The 26,057-nt window shown below is 33.5% G+C and overlaps 1 protein-coding gene and 1 long non-coding RNA gene across 3 annotated transcripts in view; one reads left to right on the forward strand and one right to left on the reverse strand.

Annotated features, from left to right (window-relative positions):
• The window catches only part of LOC149490942 (tetratricopeptide repeat protein 39B-like), a 49,522-nt gene that overhangs the window by 14,041 nt on the left and 9,424 nt on the right, over positions 1 to 26,057 (forward strand). The window contains exons 1-7 of one of the 2 annotated variants that reach the window (XM_089714916.1): positions 12,169 to 12,331; positions 21,394 to 21,495; positions 21,668 to 21,696; positions 21,949 to 22,044; positions 22,497 to 22,680; positions 24,716 to 24,873; positions 25,249 to 25,414. In XM_089714916.1, the coding sequence (XP_089571042.1) occupies positions 12,248 to 12,331; positions 21,394 to 21,495; positions 21,668 to 21,696; positions 21,949 to 22,044; positions 22,497 to 22,680; positions 24,716 to 24,873; positions 25,249 to 25,414 (819 nt within the window). In that variant the 5' untranslated portion in view covers positions 12,169 to 12,247. Of the gene's footprint in view, positions 1 to 12,168; positions 12,332 to 21,393; positions 21,496 to 21,667; positions 21,697 to 21,948; positions 22,045 to 22,496; positions 22,681 to 24,715; positions 24,874 to 25,248; positions 25,415 to 26,057 lie in introns of those variants that run through there. The other variant, XM_089714981.1, reaches the window with a different exon arrangement.
• On the reverse strand, positions 10,206 to 10,996 carry LOC149490943 (uncharacterized). Its single transcript, XR_016316023.1, has 2 exons — positions 10,505 to 10,996; positions 10,206 to 10,340 (listed from the first exon to the last, which is right to left on the reverse strand). It is a non-coding gene; the product is annotated as an uncharacterized LOC149490943 (long non-coding RNA).

Raw genomic sequence — 26,057 nt, forward strand, 5'->3', positions numbered from 1 at the left:
TAATTAACGTTTTAAGTATAAAAGCAATTGAGCCAAAGATATCAATTTATATATAATTTTATAGATTCTAAAGATTGATAACCTTTAAACATTGAATACTGGGTATTATTTGACATCCGTGCATTTTAGATACATTGAGATAAGTCACAGAGGAGCAATAGTCCTATGTAGTAAATATGCTTGGTTAAGGGTAATAATAAAAGTACCCTTAATATAATATATTAATTCATCCTCTTGAATTAAGCTTATAATCCCGTGTCTAGCCGATTGATGTACTTGACATATTGTTATCAGACTTATTCATAAACCAAACTAATCTGTTTACGTTCATTGCCAATACGTCCTCTTTAACCTTTGTGTTATTAGGTATAACTTCGATTGGGGTGAATGTCTTATATTGTGTACATAATGTTTTAGTATTCTCAGTTTTGAGTGTCCTATTTGATTTACAATACTTTATAGTGGTCTTATATACCTGCTCTGAAATCATTACTTTCTGTCTATAAATTTTACGCTACAATATTGCTTATCATACAATAACCTTCGTCTAAACTCTAATAAAACAGTTTTGAAATGTGAATAGCTTGCGGTAGATCTGTGACGTGTATGCATATTTATGTAATGCTATCATTAAGATAGGTTTGAATCGTTCCGAAGCTCGAGAGCGCAGAGAAAGTAGCTGACCGCTTTCTCTGGTGCAAATATCCGAGCTCACGTGTGAACCGTTGTTTGTATACTTTTATTTTGGTGCGTCTATAGTTTTATGGTTGTCAAGTAGTTTGGTCGGTCGTCAAATTCTTGAGTATGAACGCTGGTGCCGACAAGGACATTTAGTCAAAGGGCTTTGAAAGCTAGTGTTTATTGAATAGAAATTGTTATGAAATTGTTAAAGAAAAAATCTTAGGTACTATTAGCTATTGTAGCCTAATAGATATGTTTGATTTTTGGTATAGAATATAAAAGAATGTAGGAAGCTTTAAATAATACAATAAAGCAAGTATGTAGATTGTAGATACCGGATAATATATTATGAGACAGATATTCTTATATAAGTTTACGATAAAAATTCTTTCAACATATGACAAGTATGAGCAAACGCAGATTGGATAGAATAAGCGAATAAACTTCAAGATTCCTTCGTGTCAATGGAAAATACTTAATTTTAAAAGATAGCAAGAATATTGAAAGCAAAATATAGTGTGATGTTCCTCGAAGATTTAGGTCAAGAAGTTAATAATCTTTTTCAACGTATTTTCAAGCATATGAGCGAGTTATTATCATAACTTATCCAAATTTTAAAATTGGTAGTCATAAATTTCCTTGAAACATCACATAGAAAGCCCATCTACAGACTTTCAAATGATAACTATTTACTATAACTGTGTTCTATAATTCTATGAGTACCTTTTCTAAAAATCTAGTATTACAAATACTTCTGTTCTATATTCAGTATTCAAATGCCATAGATCACCGATGCAACACAATGGTAGATAAACATCGATGTCAAAGTTTAAACTTTAAAGCAAAGATTATCACTCGGCTTCTGTTAACATCTTGCGGTTACTTGTTACGCTTTCGTTCCAATGAATTTATGCGATCAGATAGGGATAATGTTGTTTTGATATTATCTTTGTATGTTTATTGCTTGTAGAAATCAAACGCTGCAACCGCAAGTTCTAGAAATCTTTTTGCTTACGCAAGAATAGTATAGTGCGATTATTTCTCAAATATCCACTAATATAAAGAAAATCATCATCATCATCAGGGTGTTCCAAATGTTATATATTATGTTGAACGTATTGCACAATGTACGAGAATGTATATCATATTAATAGATTGAAAATAAACCCGCCTTCAATCTTGACGACATTTTTAACAACTTGATCTAAATAATATTATCGTCCCTGTTAGTCACATTGAAATCAAAATAGACTGATGTCGAAAGATCGAATTAGATAGCGCATATTCAATAAATAAGAATAGAATGTAACGATTTGTATCAGAAATAACGAGAAGGTTCTGGAAAGTGCAGTGACGTCAATACGTTGCATTTGACAGCAAAACTAATATATATTACATGGCTTCAGGTGGCCTGCAACTGATATGCTTCGAACTGTTCGAGGTTAAATGAATAGGTCATACTATACAGTGGCCTATGCACACGATCGATAAAAGATACATTATTGATGAGTAATTGAACAAAAAAGTGAGCCAAAGATGTTTTGTAATGTTTAAAAAATATTGTAATAATGGGACTAAAGCTCCCAATCAAATGAATAAAAAAATAAGGAATGCCGTATCAGTTCAATTATAAACTTATGAACGATGCTTCTTTATAATAATAAAATATTGGAATACTATAGGACACAAATAAAAAACAGACACAGCAATTGGTTGATATGTCGACATTTAGTGTTAAATTGAAAAAATAGCATCCTGCTATTCAATTGCAGCCTGATAACACCAGGGCAATTGTGTGTCATCCTGTATACCTCATTCAATTTAATCTCCTTACATTCTTGCACTGGCTCATAAATTGGCACTTGGCAATAAATTGCCGACAGATCTGAGATAACAAACATTTTTAGTAGTCACCATTTATTTATTTTTTACACGATTATATACATTTAAACTAAAATAAATAAAAATAAAGTGTATCAAGATGATGAAATCTGTTTGTATTTTATTCACAAACTGATAAAAAATAATTTATTGAATGTTTATTATCTTGTTCAACACAAGATACGATGTAGCGATATCGTTATCGTTTTTTTGAATTGAATAATTATTTGCAAAATTCAACTTTTAAACAAAATTTTGACACCTTACAAATATGTGTATTTTTTGCTTGAATATCTAAATCTGAAGTGTTAAGATACTTTTTTGTTAGTACCCAGTTTGTAAAAAGAAACATTCTAAGACTAATTAATTATTATGAAAGCAAAAAGAGTCAGTATCTCTGAGGAATCTCCAGGGGATCTGAATCTACATACAATAGCTGATGCAAATGATGACAATTAATGTCCTTTTTATATAAAATTTGTATTTTCTGTTTTTGCTTTCAATAAAGTTTATGAATAAATAAAACAAATAGCGTCAAAGCGTTGCTACAGAAAGTTTTTCTCCGTTGTTTCTCAGATTTTTCTAGTAACAGCGGCCATCTTTAATTTCGGTTAGGAGACAAATAGCACGTGTAACATGTAATAAGTAATAACTATAACAACATGTAATAGTAATAACACATATATTGTGCAGGAAGTGATTCTCGTTTTGTCAACACTTAGAGTATCCGCTCAGTCACTGAACTAGGTATGTAATCGTAGTAATTGTTGTTTGTCGTTTGTTAATTATATTGGTGACTATTCTTCGGATATAATAGTGTGTAGTACTAGTATAATATTATATTAGTATGCGGTACTTTTTAAATGTAACTTCTAGGAGAAGCCTCCAATGTTTTACGTTAATAATTTTAACTCTCTTGTGTCTTGGTTATAGATACTAGTTCCGTCGTAGATTGCGCATGTGACTAAGTTTATGTGACATTATTTTGGTCCAAAAGTATACAAGATGTGTATTTAAAATTATTGATGGTTGTCTACGAATTCCAAATTTCTGCCCAAATTTTAATTTCCAGGAGATTTAAAGAGATTAGTGACATATCACACTAGCGGATTGCGAGCGGTTTCAAAGCGGAGCGGGTGCGCAACGAATACGTTGCGGTTGCGCAGCGAATTCGTTGCGGACGCGTGGCAGATGCGCAACGTTTACGTCGCAGTCATGTACACTCATTAACAAAATGGAATCCGTGCTGGTTGTTACTTATAACTTGTGATAGTATAATAATTATGAGATCATTATTTTTTACGAGTTTCATAACATGTTAATGTTTAGGGTATTGTTTTATCTATTAAATCTTGGTCGAAATGCAATCAGATAACTTAATTGCTCATTAAGAAAGTTCATTAGTGAAATAAATGTTAAAGCTCCTTAACTAAAACAGGGCTATCTTATTATTAGATAAATAGCAGTGAATAGAAAATTTTATCAAGCAACCAGCAACTCACTATCACTTTGCTCATAATTAGGTTCACAAAATTTCTTTATAACATACGTTGCTATGGGAGAGATTATACTGGTCAGTCGTTACATACTTTTGGAATGTATGGTACATTCTAAAAGTCCTAGTAATTCAATTTTATAGCACCTTTTTTTAACAACTCCAGTTGTTATTACATCTTTAGTTAACTGTTAAGTAAGTGCATTTCCACAGTACGGTTAAAAAATTGAGTGCTACAGAAACGATGGAAATATTGAATGGAAGTTAGGCAAGGCGGAAGGGCTGGCTTTTGTGCGAGAGTATACAAAATGACGCGTCCGCAACGAATTCGCTGCGCAACCGCGGCGTGTTCGTTGCGCGCCCGCAACGTATTCGTTGCGCACCCGCTCCGCTTTGAAACCGCTCGCAATCCGCTAGTGTGATATGTCACTTAGGGTTGTCAAAAATATTATTTATAGGACCAAAAAAAGTCCAAAGCACAGCCCACAGTTTAGTGACACAAAATTGCAAGTAAAATAAACAATTTATTACAATTCCACTAGTAATACCTATTTTTTACATATGTATGTTCGCTGAATCCATACTTTAAATGCGAAAGTAACTCTGTCTGTCTGTCTGTTACTCAATCACGCCTTAACTACTGAACCAATTTGCATGAAATTTGGTATAGAGATATTTTGATACCCGAGAAAGGACATAGGATAGGTTTTATCCCCTAAATCCCACGGGAACTATGCGGGTTTTTCTCTGACTGCGCGGGCGAGGCCGCGGGTGGAAAGCTAGTTCTTAATAATTACTAGTTTTTGTTATCGCCACAATATTTGAAATATGAAACACTCAAAATAATGAAAACCATTTGAATATAAGCATTGTGTAGAAAATGTAATATTTATAAATAAACCATACCTCATATAGATTAATTGAAAAGACCCTAATAGTAAACTGAAATACGATTACTAGAACGCTCGTCTAGCAAAATGAAAGAGAAATTTGTTTGTAAAATACATATATTAATGTATTTAAGGTTATTCTGTGGCTTTTATTGCGCTTTGCCAATTTTTAAAAGATTTCGCTTCATCAAGTACCTTTTTACTGTGTACTTATTTGTTTATGTATTCTTTAATGTATATTTTCAACTCGATGATAATCCTTTAATTAACCTTACAACTCGGATTTTAGAATATTTAACGTATTATTTAATTTCGTTTTACACTGAGGACAAATACGTTTTAAACTATTATGTTTTCGATCCAAAAGTCGATAGCATGATATCGAAACATAGGAAAACTTATTCGAAAATACTACGTTATTTTCTTTGCATTTTTCTTTTGAAGATTTGTCTGTATTATAGTTCGTTTATTATTCTTTCCTTTGTAATAACTGATTTTGATTATTTGGGCCATTTGATTCGAGCGACGCTCAGAGTAATTAGTGACTGTGGCTTTTTATCACCTTTGCTGGTAATAGCTCTTTATTTTTGTCGGGTTCGAATTTATACCCACAAAGTGAAAAGGGAATTACAAGATCCAGAAAGTTTCAATGTAAAGGCAGCTATCGAGTCGTATGAGAGGATTCAGCAACGCTTTGATGATGTGGGGAAACCGTTGAAACTTATGGTAAATAGCGATTTTGTAAAGTGACCATTTAGTTGTAATTTTTTTCGTTACATAAACACTGTCTATATTCTTAGTAATTTCACAAAATTGAAGAATAATTTATGTTTTTTTTGCAGATGCTCGCTATGTCTGTATTTTGTTTAATCAATATTTTATGTCTACAATATCGTATTATAATGAGTTATTTATATGAAGGTACGTGTTGCGTGTTTTAGTTTTATAGTAAAAAAATCATACATTTTAACACAATTGTCATGAAAATCATGTAGCAGAATTGACATTTCTCAAGGAATAATGCTATACTTTGATCGATATTTACAGTAGAATCTTAGTCGTTAGGTACAACTAAAATTTTAAAATGTCTGGGGCAATATTATGACCTCTTATTCAGTCAAGTCAAGTCAATTCAATTCACGGCGTAAACTGACTGGGAATAAGAGGTCATAATGCGGCCCCTGGTAAATTTTACAAAATTTTAAATTATTCACAGGTAAAGAAATAAGTATTGCGATTATTTCCGGCTCAGTATTTCGTATAATAAACTATATATTGATTATATTCTACTGTGGAGGCATATTCGAAATGATTTCAGAGGATATGAATCGTCTACGATTATGTTTGGCGAATAAAATTACATCGGATGCGTGTAAGCTATAAATAGAAAATAATATCTTTTGTATATTACAATATCCCTCTTAAAATACACCGGCAAAGTGCGAGTCTGACTGAGTGCAGCGAGGGTTCCGTATATATTTTTTTTTATTTATAACATGTAATACATTTAAAACTATACCCCATAATATGATGCAAATCATCCATGGTCTGAGAAAACTTTTGCAAAATAAAGACTTAATTCGAAAAAATAAAAACCGACAAAGTGCGAGTCGGACTTGCGCACCGAGGGTTCCATAGAAACATAGTTATTTCCTTTTATGGTTGGGAACCCTAAAAGTACTTTCATTTGTTAAAACACTAATAGTCATATTGATTTGCAGATGAAAGATATAAAGCTGATATGAAGACGCTGTTACAATATTATGAAGCAAATCCAACACATTTCAGTGTGTGGAACATTATCCCGATGAATATGGCATTTCCCTTAGGATTCCTTTCTATAAGCATTAACTACTTTATATGCATGTTACAATTTACGCAAATTATGAAGAATAAATAACCAAAAAATTTTATCAAAAAATTTAATCTATAAAAATACTTTTAATTCGATGTGATTGATAGTTTGGCAAGTTTTCGTATAAAATAAATTATGTTTTATTTTTAATTTGATTACATTATTTTTTTACCTTAATATACATATTAATATACATATTAATATATATAAATTAATATATATAAATTGTAATAATTACAATGACTACATAGCATCACCATTGGCGCATGAAAAAAAATATCAAACTCCACAATGGAGTTCATCAGCCGCAGTAAATAGAGATAAATGGCACATGTTTATGAATTTGTAAACAATAAATTAAAACAATATTCATTTTCAAAAATAGAAATGCTATAAAAGAGAAGCAGTCGAATTTCACTCCTAACATTTTCAAAGTACAAGTACATAATCTGCATAATGTATTTGATAAGTAAGCTCAAGTTTAATAAAATATGCCCAAAGTAAAGTATCCTATCCTACTAATATTTTAAATGCGAAAGTTTGTGAGGATGTGTGTGTGTGTGTGTTTGTTACTTTTTCACGCAAATTCTTCTGAATCGATAACAATGAAATTTAGCACACATATAGAGGGTAACTTGGACAACACATAGGATAGGTTTTATCCCGGAAATCCCACGGGAACTATGCGGGTTTTCCTTTGAAAACGCGGGCGAAGCCGCGGGCGGAAATCTAGTATAAAATATATCTTAAATAAAGTTTAAGTACTTACCTATTTCAATAATCAACGATGAAATGACTTCGTAAAAACTCATTGACTATTATCTGTCATCGTTAATTATTATCGAGGTAAAATTGATTGCGAAAACTGATTTGAAATGCATCTGCAAGGTATCTTCCTAGGTGAGGGTTATCACGATTTTTTTTTGCAAAATGATATTAACTTTATTAAGTAGATAATGTAAAAAAAGTTACTAGAATGTTCTTTACGTTTAAATTGCACATACAAATAAAAAAAAGAAATTTAAGGATTTTATTCTCAGAGAAGTAGTTAACCCTCTACTACCTGACCCTAATTTCTTATACGTAACTACCTACTTGGAGTCTCTCAGACTCCCATACTTTGAACTCTTAATAAACAAAAACTATTATAAATGAAAATAAATTAAAAGAAACATGTTATAGCTTGAACACTTCTTTATTTCTTAAAAGTAAAAAAAATACATATAACCTTATGGCTTATACTTAAAAACTACACTTTTTTTTAAAGTAAGCAAAATTTTTTAAAAAAATTTTCACTTTTAATAAATGAGATCTTTAAAAAAACTAACAAAAATTAGGAACTCTCTTCATAAATTGTTTAAAGTTTAGTAACTAATCAACATAATGTGACACAAATTTTTGGCAAAAAAGAATTTTTTTTATAAAATTGCAAGGCTCAAACTTTACAATTTTTCCCGGTACATTGAGCACGCCGTGTAGGTGCACTGCAGGCATGTAGGCTTCTTATATATGAAACACAAGTACTGCGTCTTAAGTTTTTTTTTTCGGGTCACATGTGAAGTAGTACTTGCGTATTGCCAACTTTTCAGGTGCTTCATAACTACATCCTGCATCTGCATCTCTGTATCAGATGCAGAATCACAGGGAAGAACACAATTTTCTTCAATATCTTCCTCGTGTCCACTGCACAGTTCATTAAAACATTCTTCTTCGTTCGAGGAAAGGTCCTCCTCCAACCAACGATCAATATTTTTATCATTCGAGGTCATTTTGAACTAAAACAGAAAAAAAAAGTTTCATGAAATAGTCACGTAACTACCTACCTGGAGTCTCTCAGACTCCACGACATAGTTTTTTACTCACCAAAACACAGCGCGCGCGCGTATGACCTCGACGAGTTCAGGGGCGGTACTGCAGGCAGAGGGGCGAAGGTACACGGACGCACACCGTTCAAATACATTTGCTTGTAAAGATATAGACAAAAATAAGACTGCTGGAGTCTGAGAGACTCCGGTCAGGTAGTTGAGGGTTAATATTAAATCAAAAGATAAAAAATGTCTGAACAAATAATGTGTATTTGGGAGTTGTTATAATATTTTACAAGTTTAATATTTAAGATATTTATTTTCGAATAAAATTTAACTAAGTGGGTCTTCTTAATTATGAACTTAATTTTAATTTACATAAAATTTTCGAAAATACTTGTATAATAAATATATAGATAAGTTTCCTGTATCAAATATATTCCAGTTTTGAGGACACGCCTTTTTTCAACATAGTGGTTGAAATGAATAATGAATATATATCACCAATTTAATAAAAAGGTTATTTTTGCCGGCTACTAAACATTCCCGGCTTCGCTGGTTTCTTAGTAGAGTGCCGTAAGGCATAAAAATGGTCAAACCTCGGAACCCAGGGCCAGTCAATGAATCTGTATATCAAGTATGAGACTGCATTATTAAAACCTCAAATAAAAAAGTTAAAAAAAAAAAATTGACCGATCTCGATTTACAACAATTTTTAACAACAATTTACTGAAAAATGAGAGGCGGAAGGGGGAAAAAGTGTTTATAGTGAAAAATTTAATTTTATTTGTAATAAATTATATGTGCAGAGTAACTTTAATGTTAATTTATTAGATTATCGTAAAAATAAGTTACAAAAAAAATTTATCATTAACTATACACATTGTTACATCATTGTACATTATTGTCGACGTCGTCGATCTCGTTGATATAGATTGTAGGTGAAGGATTAGTGCAGCTGTCACCATTGCCTTCTAAGCAAGCTGCAGTGCAGTTCAATCCACTTTTCCTGCACCCACAAGATGCTCCACATCCTGTTTTGCACGAGCAAAAAATAATTTTTAATAAAGATTCTGGAGCTGGTCGTTGCGTCATTGTTTGCGGTGTAAATAAGATGAATTTTTTTCTCCCTCTGAGTCTGTTTTAGCGTTGTTTTTAAACACATGTAACAATCCGCGTGATATTTAGCTCCCTGAGCTACTAAATCTAACACGCCTACAATTCTTTTATGAATATTGCGACAATATTCACTTTTGTCTTCACATATCAAACTTACAATACTTTTCTTGAAATCAGTACTAGTGACGTAGCTGATTTGTTGTCTTGAGGACTTGGACTTCCTTCTTTCCTTCATTTCATCCGCTTCTTTTTCACAAAAGAAGCACCTAGTTTTCCAATCAAAATCAATTGAAGTAGCTGTTCAAAGCTTTTTTTTAGGTGGAGAGCATGCAGATGTGGTGTTCTTTTTTTAAATAAGAATTAATGCATCCTTTATTAATATATTTTTGTCTGCATACCGAATGCACGTAGACAAAGTCGCGAGTATTAATATACTGAGAAAGTCCATCCCCTCTTTCCGCAGATGCAGCTTTTAATGATGATATGCCTCTAGTGACTTTTATAATATCTCCTAGTTCAGAGCTTAATTCAGAACTAGATCCGATTTTATCACAAATGAGGCAATCATTGCTTGTACTATCAATACTGGATGGTTCACCCATTGCGACACGTGGCTGCAACAACAAATATTAGTAATATTAATAACTAACTTTTACATAATTAATGATTTATATTATTAAATTCTACTATTATATTCTAACTTTTAACATCGATTTATTACAAAATATTCATAACTGTTTTCAAAAGCATGTAATATAAATGAAAAACAAATACTTACAATTTATGCCACTATTTTCAAAGTTTTTAAAACTCAGTAATGTTCAGTAATTAACTTTTATCACACTCACTGCACAATAATATAAACATTAATTTTTAATAAACAAAAATCTGAAATAAATATTTTTCGGAACGAAAACAACAGCTACGTACTATCCTGTGAGGGCCCGCCATGAACAATACCGAACAGCTGCTGTTATCCCCTCTATTCTCCAACCCGACCTTCATCGGTATATCTGCAGTCCCTAAAGATCCAAGATCAAGTTTTCAAGTTTGTAATAGTTGTTCTTTTTAAAATATGACTTTTGACTAATATAAATCAATGAAAACTCCAAAAAATTAATAATTGTTTATAATAATTAATAAAAAATTGAGAGCGCGAAAAAAATTTTTTTTAACATTTTTCTATATACTATTAAAAACATATTTTCAAGGTTTATATTAAGATTCATTGACTGGCCCTGGATTCCGAGGTATAAACCTTACGGCGCTCCACTATCTTACCTACTTGATAATACTACCTACTATGTATTGTATGTAGTATTTTTTATTTTATTATTTAACTATCTGCGTTGGTGTCAAACTAAGTTCAAATCGAATCAGTCGTTTTTTAGTTATTGAATAACAAACATATAAAGAAATAAACTTTAAGTTAACATTCATAGTATCAAAGACACTATCAAGGAAACTGTTCTGAGAAATTGCCAATGCTAATGCATTTTTATATTATTTTATGTAATTCATGATTATAATAATATGCACTTGGAATATACAAAACATTAGAATTAATATCCTTTTGGTAACGTGACCCACTTTGTCGCGAATTTATGAGTCATTTATATTCACGTAAAATGCATAATATATTATTTTAGAAATCAGGAAAAAAATATTGCGAAATATTATACTTTATACTTTTATAGATAAAATAATGATATTACATTATTGAGTCGCCTTGATGTGTTGGCTAATTTGATGAGTAAATTTTTAAGACTAATTTTTTTTTTGAGAATTTTCGATGCATTTCGAGGCAATGGCTTTTTTTCTCGGCTATTTGGTGAATATATATTTTGGTAAATTATTAATATTTCTTTAGAATATTCTTACGTTGGAAACCGCAACACAAAGAAATCAAGGATTGAACCAATTCTATTTTAGTCTTTCTACGCATTTCGGATACATATAATATGTATAATACTTGTATAATACGTTATAGTTTTTAAAATAACGCCTAATTTTCTTTAAATCATTGTTGTTTATGTAGGCGAGTGTGGAAAAGAAAAAGTTTAGGTGTGCGCTCTTTTCGCGTAAAAATTTTGAAAACTTCTAAAGTGTGACGTAGCTAACTATATTATTGATGATAAAACTTCTGAAGTGAATGGGTATTTTTTATATTTATTATAAGTAATAAAATATAATTTCTTTAGTAAGTTTTTTTTTATTTAGATTTATAAATTTTTCAATAGTTTTGAGAGACACACCCAAAGGGGGACGGAAAATACTAGATCCAGGTGACCTATTTTATAGCTGTATCTGGGAGATAATGAATTCAGTGTTAGCCCGCCCATATATCACGCGATCGATCGGCTGCAACTGCGCCTGTTATTATTATATACAGTATTGAAATGTTAGGTCGGGTGGTGTCTATATAAGGCGGGGTGGCAGCTTCCCTCCGGCAGGGTCGGCCAGGACTCACAGTCAGAGCGGCAGCGGGCCTAGGCAGACGTGCCTGGGTCCCGGCCCCACGATGCACTCGTTCAGAGTACACCGTAAAGCGCGGCGGAAACGTAAATGGCAGTTGGTGTCCAAGGAGATCGAGCGCCTCATGGAGGTTCGTTGCGTTTTTATCAGTTTTTTATTGTTTTGCGTGGACGAGCGGACTCGAGCTAGGCGGAGCTGGGCGGATGCTGGGCGATGCTTTTTATCTTTTTATTTTCCATTTTATATTAAATAGGATTACTTTCTAGTGTTAAGGGGAAACGATTTAATCAATTTCGCGAATTTTTTTGAGAATTTCTTTTGAGTTATTTGATAGGGCTAGTTGGTGTGACGCCAGCGCAACGACGAGGGACATTCAACAAGTTCTCGAAGCAAAATTGAACCCGCGACCGTTGCGTAATTTTATATGAATTATTAATTTATTATTATGTCATAAACTATTGTTCTAACTATTGGTCTCGTGCTATTCAACCGTGAAATAGTTATTGTGTGAAATTTTATAAATATCATTAACACATTTTTGCGACAAAAATAAAATTAATGATTAAAATATTATAGTTCCTAAAGGTGATGGCACAATGAAAGCGAATGCGATTGCATTGCGATTTTTTAATGCAGGCGATTTTTTTATTTCTAAAAATAGATTAGGCCGCCATTTTGTGGAAATTTCTAGAGCTAAAAATCGATAACAGCATAGGTGGCGCCCCCACCCATATAGCCTCCACAAAATGGCCGCCTGGTGGGCGTTGTCTGTATAACATGAAAAAATATGTTCCTTATATTATATATTTTATATGATTTTTTCTAATCTTGGCGTTCTTTAACAACACATTGCGGCTTTTTATTAACTTGCAATAGCATAAGATAAGAAAAAAACACAAAAAAAACGTTAATATTAATTTTATAAAATAAAAAAAAAAATGGTACTTAATAACATAATTTTAAGAAATATCTAACTTATAAAAAAAGTTTTAAATATATAACATTTAATAAAATTACAAAAAAAGGACGAGGCCGCCATTACTGGGTGTGGTCCAGCGCTCGTTCAGAGTCTAGAACAAAGAGCCCTCGGCACTTCTTTGTCTCAACAATCAACCCTTACTTGACATTTCTTTCAAAACATTAATTGAATGCATAATAATATGCATGCGACCTTATTGTCAGTGTCAAAAGTAACCGGTTCGGAATAGCTAATTACTTTTTAGAAAGTCGGAGGACCTAAGCAAAATATAAAATAAAGAGAAAAAATTGTGAAATCGGTGAGGTGGGGGGGTATTGCGGAATTCGCTATCTATTATTGTATGCATATTCATTTTTCGATGCTTAATTTATTCGATAGAAAGTTCTAGAAAGTTACGTATTATAATTATTACATGGCGTCCCCCGCACCCTTAGAGGCATGCGCCGTAGCGAATGCCCCGCCCACACGCTTCTGCGCAACTTTAGGGCGTTATCACGTTGTTCCCGAACTTTGTTATATGTTATATTTATTCCATGGAAAGTTTTAGAACGTTTTGTTGTAACATGGCGTCCCCCGCGCCCCCGCACGCATGCGCAGGAGCAGGGGCTCCTCCCACACGCTTTGGCGCAACTTTAGGGCATTGTCACGTGGTTCTGGAATATTGCTATCTATTATATTTATTCTATGGAAAGTTCTAGAACGTTTCATATTTTATAATTATATCATGGCGTCTCCCGCAACCCTGCAAGCATCCGCCGTAGCAACCGCCCCGCCCACACACTTCTTCCCAACTTTAGGGCGTTGTCAAGTTGCTCTAGAACATTGCTGTCTCTTATTTATTCCATTAAAAATTCCAGTACGTTTTGTATTATCGATATATCATGGCGTCCCCCGCATCCTCTGCACGCATGCGCCCTAGCAACAGCCGCCCAACAATGCCGGCCCACACGCTTATGCCTAAGTTTAGGGCGTTGTCACGTTGCTCCAGAACTTTTGCTATATGTAATATGTTTTCCATGGAAAGTTTCAGTATGTTTCGTACTATCCATATATTATGGCGTCCCCCGGACCCCCTGCACGCATGCGCTCTAACCATATCCGCCCAACGTTGCCGGCCCACTCGCTTCTGCATAAGTTTAGGGCGTTGTCACGTTGTTCCAGAACTTTTGCTATATGTAATTTGTTTTCCATGGAAAGTTCCAGTATGTTTCGTATTATCGATATATTATGGCGTCCCCCGCACCCCCTGCACGCATGCGCCCTAGCAATATCCGCCCAACGTTGCCGGCCCACTCGCTTCTGCATAAGTTAAGGGCGTTGTCATTTTGTTCCAGTACTTTTGCTATATGTAATATTTTCCATGGAAAGTTCCAGTATGTTTCGTATTATCGATATATTATGGCGTCCTCCGCACCCCCTGCACGCATGCACCCTAGTAATTTCCGCCCAACGATGCCGGCCCACTTGCTTCTGCGTAAGTTTAGGGCGTTGTCACGTTGTTCCAGAATATTGCTATATGGTATAGGTATTCCATGGAAAGTTCCAGAACGTTTCGTATTATTATCGATATATTATGGTGCCCCCTCAGGGTGCACGCATGCGCTGTTACAAGGGCCCCGCCCACACGCTTCTGCGCATCCATAGGGCGTTGTCACGTTGTTCTAGAACTTCGACATCTACTATTGAGTGCATATTCATTTTTTCGATGAGTAATTTATTCGATCGAATGTTCTGGAACATTAGTATCATTTATTATGGCGTTCCACCCCGCACCCCCTGTACGCATGCGCAAAGACTCCGCCCACCCACTTCCTGCGAGCAGCTTGAGGGCGTTGTCACGTTGTTCTAGAACATCGTTATCTATTATTAATTCGATGGAAAGTTCTAGAACGTTGAGTATCATAATTGTATTATGGCGTACCACCCCAGCACCCCCCCGCAACGCATGCGCAGTTGCAAATGCTCCGCCCACCCGCTTCTGCGCAACTCTATAGCTGCTTAAGCCCTAGGCTTTGGCAGATTGTTCTGGAACTGCATAGAATATTTCCGCCATTTGCAATGTGATCGCCGGAGCTTGCGGTTCGTGGTGCTAGTGGTGCGTAGATAGGTAAATTAATATATTTTTTTAAATGGTTTGAATTTTTGTGGGAATTCGCAGCTCGTCTGTTTTTTGTTCTGGTTTTAGGGATTTAAACTTTATCTTTTTATTTTCAGTTAACATATACACAGTTAAATTGTTTTTTTTAACCTACAAAATTTTATGGGTCTTCACAGACCCTCTTAAAATTGAGATTATAATTTATTCCTTTATTCTCCTTTAATATTTATTTTTATTGACAACTTTAAATAAAGAAATGACATTATAAGAAATGATTCTTATATTATAGTATATATAATATAAAGATTATTTTTCACTAATCCTCTACGAAACAAAGAAATCATAGTATACCTACTCGAGGTTAAATAAATCCATCAATTTATTATTCAATACAATGAGGTTTCGCCAATACATTCTCCATTTTCTAATGGCTATTATATCGATTGCAAATACATTTTTAAAGAAGCGATAATAGCAGTTGACTGGAACAAAGCATTTTAATTATAGCCGTCTTGTATTCAGCAAATTGGCCTGTCGGTTCATAATGTCAATATAATTGCTCAATAGTGACTTATACTTCAATCCTTGCTTCAATCAAACAATTATGAATTGACGTGGCGTGTGACCAGCGCATGTGTGGCATGTGCCCTAGCTTCCATTGAGTCATTTTATCAAGACTAAAGATGTTACAAGAAGATGGTGAAGAGGTAGCAACAACAAAAAGCTATCTCTAATTTAACTTTCTATAGATAATAATTAATTCAAGAATATTGTTTGATAATGTCGGATGGATTTTATTAATTGATTATTATTTGAAGAACACATTAAAAGATAGTTAATAATTTTTTAATTGGAAAAGGTGATATATTCGAAAAAAAAAATTCGAAAATCTTCTTCGGGTGTATCTCAGTTATATGGTGTTTATCACACAATTTACTGTTATCTTTACTGAAACACACACTTATATAGAGACTCTAATTGGATCCTAATTGAACCGTCTTCGCTGATACTCTATGCCAATTTGCATAATGAATTTAGCATTCATGTTGAATTAGTAAAGATAATAGGTCGGATTCCCAATTTGTAGAGAATTCAAGATGAGAGAGAATGAGATTCCGTATTATTTAATGGAACAAAAAACTATACAATAAATATTGAACATAATTATAGCGAGTTATAAAACAAAAGCGTGTTTAATAAACTTAGCGGACTTGCAAATGAGATAGACAAAACAAAAATTACAATTGTTAAATCAACTGTTGGATAATCTTCGGAATTTGCACCCATTAACCTGTTTTTAGTTTCTCCTATTAGGTAACTAAATCCCTCAAAACTTTTGCCACCTCAACCTCTGATATTTAACCATAAACTTAAAATAATCAAAGCTAAAAGTATAAACTTGTCGTTAACATAAGTTTCCTTGTTAAAACTTCCAACTAACGAACACCGTTGACACACGAACACGATGCGCGATGCTCAAGCGAGTGACAACCGCGAAAGATGAGACGGTTGACGAACAAACTTGAGATTGTTAAGTGCTAGGAATATTGGTAAATCGAGGATCAGGAAAGTCTGTATTTGGTGTAAGTTGAGACTGTTGAAAGAATTTGTGGCGGTTATCAGAATATAGGTAAATTTCGGAATAATTGAAATTAATGGACGACGTAATGTAGATGGAAGTCTAGTTAAGGATAATATTTTAGCCTTGGCGATTTGATGGTGTCAAATTATTGCCTTCGTTTTTGTCAAAATTTCAAGAAAAGATTACAAAAATATTTGAATCTTAGATCAAATTAAATTTATTTGACGTGTTGTTTAAATGTTTTTAAATTTTTATATTACTGATGAAGAAAAATCTAAAGAGGAATTTGTGAAATTGAGTTTAATTAACAGATCTAATTAACATTTTTGAGTAATTTCACTAAGAAGTAAGTTTAATACAAAGTAGAAAGTAAATTGTCTGATACGAAATTCTGATAAACGATAAGATGTTATGGTAACATTCCAAGTTATGAGCTTTTTTGTTTTAACTCTTATTATGATACGTTTCTCTCTCGAACTATCTAAACATTTTCATAAATTCTCATAAATTTCATAAATTCTTAATTTGGAAGAAGAAACTTTGCGGGTTGAACTGTATTTATACAATATATTTTATAGTATAGCTAACAGTATGACCGCGACTTAAACTACAACGCCATTTCAATGTACAAGCGGAAGCGATAGCAATGAGCGGTTATAATATTATATAGCTTTATTTTTACTACTTATTTGTATGTATAAAAAAAATATTTACTTTAAAAATCACTATCGCGTAATATCTCCTTTATATTTTATGTAACAGTATTTGTTACAAGGTATTATATTAAATATTTAATTAATAGATATGTCAATAAAAATATTACGAATCAATTTCTTTGTGATTTCATTAAAATTACTATTTATTCTGCTTTACTACTACTGTACTTTGTACACTAAATATTTCGCCCTTATTTCTTAATGTTATCCCTTTAATTCTATCCGGGCTTTGTTGGAAATCTATCCAATATATAGTTGAGGGGATGACGGGTCTGTATTCAAAAAAGTAGGTTATATACTTCATTAGGTCGCAAATTCTATCCTATTAAATGTTTCCAGTATTTATTCATTTATAAAGATATTATTTATTGGATTAGTGAATGCTATTTGTTACAATACAAATTATACGTGTCTTTTTTATCTGAATGGTATCGAATATGTTTTTTATAAAATTAAAAAGATTGTTTTGCTGCATTGAGTGAAGTTAGTATATAATGGTTGTGAATTTAATGTCACTCTTAGTGTGTATTTAAAACTCATTAGACGCATTTCATTTGCATTCTGTATCGAAATCAGTTTTATCGCATTCGTTTTATTGAGTGAACTGTGAAAGCATAAAGTATAATAATCAAAGCGGTGAGGAAATTAATAAATTAAATACAAATAGGTAAGCTAAGATATCTGATATGTATATAAATTAAATCGATCTCAGGTTGCAAATGTAACGCTAGTAAAGCAGACCTGTGAGAACGAGACTAACATTACATTACATAGTAACGCTTATGCACTTTATTTAAAACTAGCTTTCCGCCCGCGGCTTCGCCTGCTTTGTCTAAAACATAATAAATTATATACTAAAACCTTCCTCTTGAATCACTCTATCTATTAAAAAAAACCGCATCAAAATCCGTTGGGTAGTTTTAAAGATTTAAGCATACAAAGGGACATAGGGAAATAGGGACAGAGAAAGCGACTTTGTTTTATACTATGTAGTGATAAAACTAAATAGTACTAGCCGAATGGTGCCTTCAATAATAATGTAGCTGTATGTCGGTGAAAGAATTTTCAAAATTTCGGAACTGATTTGATTCAAACAGAAACAAATGGTATTATCAGCATGGTAATGAATAATGATTTTCATAGCTAAAACTACTATAATGAAATATCTACCTATTGTATAAGTTGTACCTATCTACGTTATAAGGGTAGTATAGTTATACGTGACCTTCCCTTGAATTAGACATTAGAAGCCCTACAAATATAACATTTTCACACCTAGTCTTCTACTTAAGTACTTAGTACTTAGTTAGTATCCATGCTACGGAATCTAAATCCAATAACTATTAATCCCATTTGTACAACATAATCTATATAAAACGTAACACTAACCTTCAAATTAGATCACATGTAAGTATTCTGCCAATGTTAATTCGTTATTTGAGAAGTTTTTATTACTATAGGTACCTACCTTCGAAAGTAGCAAGTTATAATTAACAAAAGCGTCTATATGCAGCTGTTGTACTATAAACGTGATGTGAGATAATGTAGCATACGATTAGTAACAAAACACAAGCACTGGAGTCTGGAAGGGTGCCTGGCCAGGGGTCAGCCGAGTAGGGCCAATCCCGCTTTTTTGGCACGAACGTGAATTCATACAAACCAAAAAATATAACTTTCTGGGCTGATTTTTCAATCCTTGGTTAAAACTTATTAGTCTAATAATGTATAAAACTACCATTTTAAAAACATATTCTAATTGCCCTTATTTGACAGTTTACGTAACATTTTAATACTATCGTGTAATACTTTATTGGACAGATAGTTTTATCCAAGCATTGAAAAATCGGCCCTCTATCAATAAAAATTAAATTGTTTTACACGTGTTAAATCTAAACTATTTTGGATTGAAAGATCATTTGCTCGTTTATTGGCAAAATTTTAAGGAAAAGCAAATTATCAGGAGTACCATTGTACACTTCTAGTACCTATACAACATATTATACGTAAACCTAATGAGAGGCCATAAATTGCTTCCGGTAATGGCATATAGCACTTATCTTGTTTCCAACGGTTTCACAATAATGACTAGGTATAATGTCTGTCTAATTTTCTGTAATGAGACAAGACCACTGGGCATGAGATATTGTGCAGATTATTTCATTCTAGTATTTAAATTGGGATGATTCATGATTGGCAATAGATATTTAAAATGTTTTTTGTACGATTTGATCATAAAAATTGAGTGAGTGACATTTTTCCTTATTTCTTTTATACATTTATTATGTTCCACTTCCATATCTATTACATAATTGATCGATCATGTATAATATACGGATAACGGTGACAAGTGGCATACAATGGATAGTTCTATACCTTAGCTTATACATATAAGTAAGGGTGTTCATTTAATAAAAATCTCTTCGTGTATGTCGCTAAATATAGCTGGGGACTATTGTGTCCTCCGGCAGTCATCTACAATAAACCCATTCATTTGAAATTGATCGGTAACTGTATTGATGATATATGTTGTTATGGAGATTCATTGTATTCGTGTTTATCACGCAATACCTTTTGGATAATTTCTTTTTCAAGTGGGAATAAAAATGTACTGTTATAATAAAAAATAGCTTGTGGGTTATATAGCCTTACCTACGTAGCTGTACGTATTTGTACTTCTGGATGTTTTGAATTTCTAAAGAAGAAGAAAATCTTTTCTGTATTGGAAATACATTCCGAACATGTGTATAAATGGCGAAACGTTCTAATGTTGTTCACATACTAAATGAAATTTTGTTAAGTGGGGAATAAATAATAATCAACAAAAAAACTTCCCAATTTTAAGTTATAGCTTTCTCAATAATTTTGTTAGTTCTCTCATTACTAACTTACTAAATACCTAGTTAATATTTGTTGCAACACGTATTTTATACGAGAAACTCAAGGAAGAGATGTAAAAGCTAAACTTAATAACTAGAACAACGCGAAACAGGTAGTACTTTGTACAAAATACTTATTGCGTATTTAGTTATTAAGGTTTAATTCGTATATGTATAAGTATACATTAAGTATATTGTGATTTAAATTGTGATGCCTATTAATTTTATGGTCTTTATCTATGCGAAAGTAAAGTGTATTGGAAATCATCTATAAAAAAAAACCGGTTTCCATCATGCTAATGAAATAAGCTTATTATAAATGATATATTATTGTGTATTTTCTGCGAATGAATCCCAATAAAAAATTAAATTGCTGTATACAAATTATTGGATCAGAGTTTTATTTGTGAATTTTGCACTGACAGTACAATATTACAGTTTCTTAGAATTATGAAATGTGAATCCGATGTCATACCACTTAATAGATATGATTTGATACCTATACAAGCCGCCAAGCGTAAATCCTTGCTACCTCTAATATGAACTACTCAACTACATAATACGTATCAATCTGACATATTTTTCAGATTTTTTTTATACGATAAATATTTTGGAAGCTTTACTGTGGCGTTTGTTTTATAATACGGTTTTATTCTTAAATTTTGCTGTTCATCACCGTATTTTAGAAAGAGCACATAAATCGTGGACAATGACATCAAATTATTGAATATATGCGTTATGAAGTTACTACAAATAGAATATTTCATCAATTATTTTGACGCCACAACCATCGCGATGTACCTTCGTACAAATGAGGACATTAAAAAGAGCGTCCTTAAAAACGATTTAACTATAAGATCAGTGTGTTCCCTTAAGTTCTATACTCAATGTTTCAACAATTTTCGATGTTTACTTATTGCATGTTGTGTTTTTCTATGCAGCGCCACGCCCAGGACATGGCGCTTCAGGAGGGGCCCCTGACGCCGGCCCTCACGCAGGCACCGCTGGCGCGATCCGACTCGGCTGATGATTTTGATGATATAGTAAGTACCTTGTTTGATCAAAACACAATGTTAATTGAAACCTTAAGCAATGATGGATAGAGTAGAAGCTTGAAATGATAACACCATTGTCATATAGTTGCTATGACTTGCTTACTAACTTACACTACACTACTTATACATGATTTTAAAATTACATTATTTTATTTTGCAGGAAGAATTTCAAGATGCGCTGGAGCCAACGTAAGTATACTTTAGTTGATTATGTATTCGTCAGTTTAGTGTAGATAAATGATACTTAATTTATTATAACTAAAAAAGTAGAATTAAAAATCGCCTGCGCACGCGACGCGCGGCGTTTTTGCATTTAAATATATGCAATTTTTAGTTATTTTAGTTGTCTTCTATTCTTTTTTAAAATGGACATTAAATGGGATTTATTATTATCTTAGATTTTTTTAATACATATGGTTTAATCACTATTTATTTTTATAGGATGGACTTGAAAAAGTCCCTGGAAGATTGCGAGCTCGCCATTGAGAAATTCTTCGCCAATAATGTGAAGGGGGCCGCAGAGGTGATGAAACCATGGTGGGTAACATGTATATGAAGCTTAGTTAGCGTTAGCTACTATTAAGTATTCTGTGGTTTAGTGTCAAATAAGTATTGTTAAAAAAATAGTTTATCCATCTATTCTATAATTGATGTCACAATAAATTTTTAATTAATGCACAGTTTATCTACGTTCATCGCGTAAAAATGGTATATCACTACAGAAAAGACAATTATGTCGATCTGTCCTTGTCTATAAAATTTTCTGCTAACAATGTTCTGTTGCTACAAGAAAACCAAGTTTTCCTACCCCTGTATGGAGATGACATGATATGGAACAACATGGATTTTAACCTACGAATACATTAATAGTCAACTTTTTGCCCAACACGAGGACATCCTTCTACCTATCCTATTATATCTACATTAACAGAAAAACTGATTTATTACCCACGAATCTCCCAGAGTTACATTATAAACGTCAATCCCAGGAAGGAGAAGTCGCTATACCACAGCCACGGCGCGGCGATCTTCGAGTTCATCCCAGCGATGCTGACGATGGACCCGCAGCAGATCCAGAAAGCGCTCTCCGCGGTGAAGGACACCATCTCGCTGTGCAACCGCTTGCGCAAGTCCTACACGTTCGTCGAGTCGCTCGGGAGCATCGTGAAGAAGGTAAGGGAAAGGATTTGGATTTTAGGGAGGAAGTTTTAGGGAAGTTAGATTAGGTTAGGAATTTGGTGGATTTTAAGGAAGTCTTTCAGGAAGAAGATTTGGTTTTGTTAGGCTTTGGGTGAAGTTTATGTTACGATACGTTAGGCTTTGGCAGGAGTTTAGGGTAGAAATTTTAGAGGGAAAAGTAATGGTGATAAAAATTGGTATTAAAGTTTGGTTTTGGGTGTGAAAATATTGATTTTGATTGGGAATCATTTTTCAATTTAGTTAATTTTTTTTTTTCAAATTGTATTCTGTACTATTCTGGAATCAAGCTAAAAGAAACAAAAGTTTATACAACGGTCCTGCCGTTGAAGTTCAATGACAAAAACTCCTATTATTTAGTATAAGCTGTCTATTATATTTTATTCAAACTTAGCTTTTATGTAAGAATAAAAATGTCAGAAATTTTCTTCGTACAAAATCTGATATTCGTAGAAATCTGAAACCCATCTACAGACTACTCGTCTTTCAAAGGCATCTTTATAGCAATTTGCGCGTAAATCTGATCACAAACGATGCAGTTATTTAATGCAGTCTCGGTTTCAATCATTGCATTCTTGCGTCGATTTTAATGCGATCATTTCACCTTTATGGCACCCTAAACCAATTTTTGTTATGTAAATACATTTGGTACTTTATTTTGCGTTAAATTTACCTGCATTTTGTTTACAATTTCAGCTTAGTGAAATTTTACAATGTATTGAAATTGCAATAAAATTGTTACAGATATTTGGTTTTACAAGTAAAAGTTTTATCATTGCCATTCTTAAAATACTTCTAAGAAGAGTTAGACGAAATCTTTTTTATGGCTAATGTTAGGTAACATCACGTTCTCCATTCTTAAGATCTTTTTGTCTTCGATCTAAATACCCAAAACCACATCAAACTCTGGTGGTGTTACAGGTGCGTTGACGATCTTTATAAGCCTTGCACAGATCCATATAACAGAGTATCTTCTTTACAACCTTTTTTGCATCTCAAGGATAGAATGTTCAGCCTTATGTATATGTCGTGGCCATATCGTAGATTTGCTCATTTCATGATATGATCGATCATTTCACGAAATGGTCGCATTTCATGAAATGGCCAACATAGTTTGATCAGATCGTTAAATCGTCAACGTTTCACGATTTGGCCATCCACATTTGGCCAGATCGTATAAAATATAAAGAGTCCATAAAATATTTAAAAAATTCAGAATATTCTAAAAACTTGTTTAATGTCATTTAAGTTAGTGCCGCGGCAGCGGCCGGCGAATGCCAGAAGCGAATCGTTTTTGTAATAAAAAACAGTTAGGTTAGGTTAGGTTAGGTTAGACTTTGATAAACAACGCACGAGCCGAGCGAGCAAAGCGAGCGTGCCGCGGCAGCGGCCGGCGAGTGCCAGAAGCGGATCGCTTTTTAAAAAACAAACAATTATAATACTATAGTAGAAAAAATGCGTCTTAAATTATTTTATTTAAGACGCATTTTTTCTTCAATACATATAAGATATCCACATTTTCCATAGTACTCGAACCGTCGTAAATTCTTTGCTATGACTTTCTTCATATCGTTATTAAACGAATTATGAAGTTTTTAACTGCGAATAATTAAATTTTCGCCAGCGGTCGCCATCTTATCACATAAACACAGAGCTTGCAGCGCCTCTACCAATGATTAATGTAACTATTTTACGATATGATCAAATAATTTTGATCATTTCATGAAAAAACCGCGCGTTTAGTTGGCCATATCGTGAAACGATTTCTTATCATTGATCTGCTCAAGCCACATCATGATATGGCCAAACTAAATTGGCCATTTCACGAAATGCGACCGTTTCGTGAAATGGCCAATCATATCATGAAATGAGCAAATTTACGATATGGCCACGACATATTATACATCAATAAAATAATGATCTCTTCAGAATGTCCTGACTTCTTTACATCTAGAAGATAATCTCTAGATACTACAATAATTATATTTATAAGATAATTAATCCCCTGTAGCCAAACTTCGCGGCGTTCTCGGAGATGCAGGCGCACGCAGAACTGATCAACGCGGAAGCGCTGCTCGTGCAGGCGTGTCTCGTGGCACTCGAGGGGGAGGACTTAGCGGGGCTCATTAAGGCCACCCTGAAGATTAAGAACAGCCATGATTCTTATAAGTAAGTAAATTGTGGTAGAGTTAATTCCTTCCGTTGCTTCTTTTAAAATATAAAAATAGAGTAGCATCGTCCTTTTTGCCTGCCAATAAATTTTGCATAATGAGCTAGATTCTATTGATTGACATTTACATTTTACGGTCACCAAAATTTCTACACATTTTTCACACTTTTTGGAGATACACTAGACAATGTGCACAAATTTTGCAAAAATAGTATGAGGCAGTACTAATAACAAAAATTCTGGTGTAACAATCAATATTTACTTGAGGTCACCAAAAGTCTGTTACAAAAATTAAATTTTCCGCCAACCCTTGACAAAATTCTGATTCAAAAATCATCTTGAATGAGTTTCAAAGTAAACGCACAATCCTCCAGGGACTGCGTCAAGATCCTGGACAAAAAGGAGTGGGAGGACGAAGCGTCCCGGACACACTTTGAGAGCGGCGTGCGCATGGGCGTGGCCACGTTCAACGTGATGATCTCGCTGCTGCCGCCCAAGGTCATCAGCGTGCTCGAGTTCGTGGGCTTCTCGGGGGATAAGGTGGGTTATTTTACCAAAAAATATAAAAAAAATAGTTTTTTTTTAAAGCAATCGATCAGTTCGATCGATCATCGACATATCGGGACAGTTGTGATTTTTAAATTATTTTATAAGTCGTTCGTAAGTAAATAATTTCATAATGCATATTTTTCTGGTTCAGAAGACTAAATTTGTATAAGAACAATATTGCGAAAATATAAGTAACTATACGAGCTGCACGGTTACTCGCATTGCTTCACTCCTATTGATCTTATGTTTCACTACGCTAAGACCAACAGGAGCGGAGTCATGCGTGTGAAACCGCAGGGCGCAGCTAGTAAAAAAATAAAAATCTATATATATAAAAGAAAGTCGAGAGGTAGTTTAGAGCCAGGAGAAGGACATAGGATACTAAATATGTACCACGGGCGAAGCCGGGGCGGACCACTAGTAAATAATAAAAAATCCTTTATTTCTCAATTCACTATGGTCACAATCTGACAATCTGTATGTAATGAATAAAAAAACGTACACGTGTCTCTTATAAGTACATCTTAGAGTAAGTCCACACGGCGCGTCGCGTCAGCGTTGCGTCGACGTAGCGCTGTCGCTGCGTCGCGTCGTTTTACATACAAATAACCAAGGTGTTCACACGGCGCGCTGC

This window comes from Colias philodice, chromosome 1 (genome assembly GCF_061535455.1).
Source record: "Colias philodice isolate Cphi_HAF_F1 chromosome 1, ilColPhil1 Martin Lab GWU primary, whole genome shotgun sequence".
In the NCBI taxonomy this organism is placed as follows: domain Eukaryota; kingdom Metazoa; phylum Arthropoda; class Insecta; order Lepidoptera; family Pieridae; genus Colias; species Colias philodice.